Source organism: Engraulis encrasicolus, chromosome 21 (assembly GCF_034702125.1).
Source record: "Engraulis encrasicolus isolate BLACKSEA-1 chromosome 21, IST_EnEncr_1.0, whole genome shotgun sequence".
NCBI classification, from domain to species: domain Eukaryota; kingdom Metazoa; phylum Chordata; class Actinopteri; order Clupeiformes; family Engraulidae; genus Engraulis; species Engraulis encrasicolus.
Window position 1 is genome coordinate 31,882,576 of NC_085877.1, and position 2,500 is coordinate 31,885,075.

Consider the following 2,500-nt stretch of genomic DNA (forward strand, 5'->3'; position numbering starts at 1 on the left):
AAAACACTCGTCGCGTTTCTACAACTTTCTTAATTTCCGCTCTCCTGATTGGCTGGGACTCGTTTATAAATTGGTGCGATGTGCACCTTGTCCTCACACAGTGCATCGCTGACACTGACGGAGAGCACTTACAGTACCTATAGAGCGGATAACTGAACTGTGTTGTTGAGCATGAAGACTCTTGGATCCGTGGTGGTGGTGGTGCTATTCTGGCCAGGTCTGCTTCAGGTTGCAGCAGACCCTGTTGGAGTCCATGATGAAAAGGAAGCCTCAACTCCACAAAGCTGCCATCCCAACCACACGGCTGTGCTGAGAGCCATGTGCACCCTGGTAGACTATGATGAAGGGCTCGCACAACAACTGGAGGCCATGAAGCAGCAAGTGGAGACCATGGGCACCAAGCTGAAAGCCCTTGAAGAGAAAGAAGAGGCAACGAGAGCAGATGTTAAGAAGCAACAAGAGAGAAGTGACGAGAGCAAGGTGGCTTTCTCTGCATCACTGGTGGAAGCAGGAGATACACATACAGGCCCCTTCCCCAAAGCAACGACTCTGGTCTTCAAGCACGTCATCACCAACATTGGGAATGCCTACAACCCAGCCACTGGTGAGAAGTCTTTTATAAATCATGATTTGATTGTTATTTTCCATTGATTACTTGGTGTTGTTTTTCTGGTTGCATACAATGTGATATGCGGTTGTAGACATTAACATCTGTATGGGTGTTCATTGGTTGTCTACTTGTTTCTTTCTCTCTTTCAGGTGTCTTCACGGCTCCTGTCAAGGGCGTATACCACTTTGAGGTCCACCTGTTTGCAGACAGCCACGGAGGGAGACCCACTGCGGCTCATCTGTATAAGAATAGTGATCCTATTGTTTACACTTACGGTGCTGTCTACGCCTATCATGCTGCATCATCTAATGGTGTTTCTCTGCTGATGAATGTGGGAGATCGTGTGTATCTGAAACTGAGGGCCAATGCCTGGGTGAGGGACAATCACGACCACCATACCACCTTCTCTGGACACATGCTGTTCAGTATGTAACATTTGCACTTGCATGGGACTTAGAGAGTGTATGTCACATAATGGTGTATCACTGCCTGTCCCCAAAGTGTGCTCCCACTCCAGTGCTATGGGAAATGGGTCTATGGTGAGCTCTTAGCTTAAATTACATTCACACTAAATCTGCTATGCTGTTTGAGGTTTAGAATATTCTACAACTTACATGTAATGGTTCTTTAGTGTCCTTTAACTCTGCAAAAAATTAAAGCGTTCAACTTTTTCTTGATTTGTTTCGCTCTGTATAACATAATGGACATGCAAATAAATGTGCCCAAGCACGCATGGAGTTGTCTTTGTGTGTGTTTGTGTGTGTGTATTGATACCTTGATCCTTTTGACTTGCCGACATATTGATATGTATAAACACCAAAAGTACACACCAGTTGATATCTGCATTGAATTATGAAGTTCGACATCTGATATAGGCCCTATAAAACATAACATAACATTTTCTCACAATCAGTTGTCAAAATACATACAAGGAGTCTACGGGTACACCTTCTTTGATTGATTATGGTGTGAATACACTCGCCACCTAATCCATCACATTTAGTTTGACAGCTTTGGGATGACATATCTATCTAGATATCTGTAACAGATAACGTTACTGTTTTTACATTACATTATACTTAGCTGACACTTTTATACAAAGCAACTTACAGTAACAGGGTATCGGTTAAAACCTGGAGCATTTTAGGTGCCTTGCCCAAGGGTTCTTCAGTCATGGTATATGGTGTGTGTATAGTAAGGGAGGGATTTGAACGTGCAACCCTCCAATCTAAAGACTAATTCCTTAACCACTACATCACAACTGCTCACTTTTTCTTGAAATTTTAATAGACGTGTTTTATTGCATCTTACAACTGGCATTGAAGGCTAAAATATCACTTCATCAGTGATTGAACATGGGTGGGTGGGGGTTTCCATTTCTTCCATGATGTTCCACTTAGAGTAATATGCTAACAAATGATTAACCTGTTAACTTTCTGAGGACAAATAGTAATTTTGTGCATAATAAATGTATAGTTAAGTATGTAACTTGCCCTGTTCGTGTTACTCCTGGGGAGAGGCGACGTTGGCAACTGAGTGGGATCTGTTTTTTTTTTTTTGGACGTAACAAAAAGTAAGTAATTCAGTCTCAGGCACCTTTGTGCAAGCCTTCAATATTGTATACAATAAGTAATTTACACGTACACTTGTGTTATTGAAATGTTTTTTGTTGGCATCCAACATGTTGTGTTCAATTTTAAATAAATGAGACCTGCATAGAACACTGATATGATTTGAAAGGGCACATTTTTTTTCGATAAGGCTACTATGAAATTGTATGCCTCATTGTGAGCTACTGTGGTATTAATGCTATTTCTTTTTTATGTGGGTAATTTCATACATAACATGTCCACGTGTGAGTCAGTGTAACATTTTCAGCGCAGGGGGATG

At 41.6% G+C, this 2,500-nt stretch overlaps 1 protein-coding gene across 1 annotated transcript; it reads left to right on the forward strand.

Annotated features, from left to right (window-relative positions):
• The first annotated feature begins 112 nt into the window (after positions 1-112).
• LOC134437836 (cerebellin-2-like) lies at positions 113-1,331 on the forward strand. Its single transcript, XM_063187386.1, has 2 exons — positions 113-604; positions 760-1,331. The coding sequence occupies exons 1-2, from the start codon at positions 172-174 to the stop codon at positions 1,041-1,043; spliced, it is 717 nt and encodes a 238-aa protein (XP_063043456.1). The 5' UTR covers positions 113-171; the 3' UTR covers positions 1,044-1,331.
• Positions 1,332-2,500: the final 1,169 nt, after the last annotated feature.

Coding starts and splice junctions, on each gene's coding strand:
- LOC134437836 (XM_063187386.1), top strand. CDS start 172: ATGAAGACTCTTGGATCCGTGGTGGTGGTGGTGCTATTCTGGCCAGGT. Junction 605..759: donor TGCCTACAACCCAGCCACTG/GTGAGAAGTCTT, acceptor TCTCTCTTTCAG/GTGTCTTCACGGCTCCTGTC.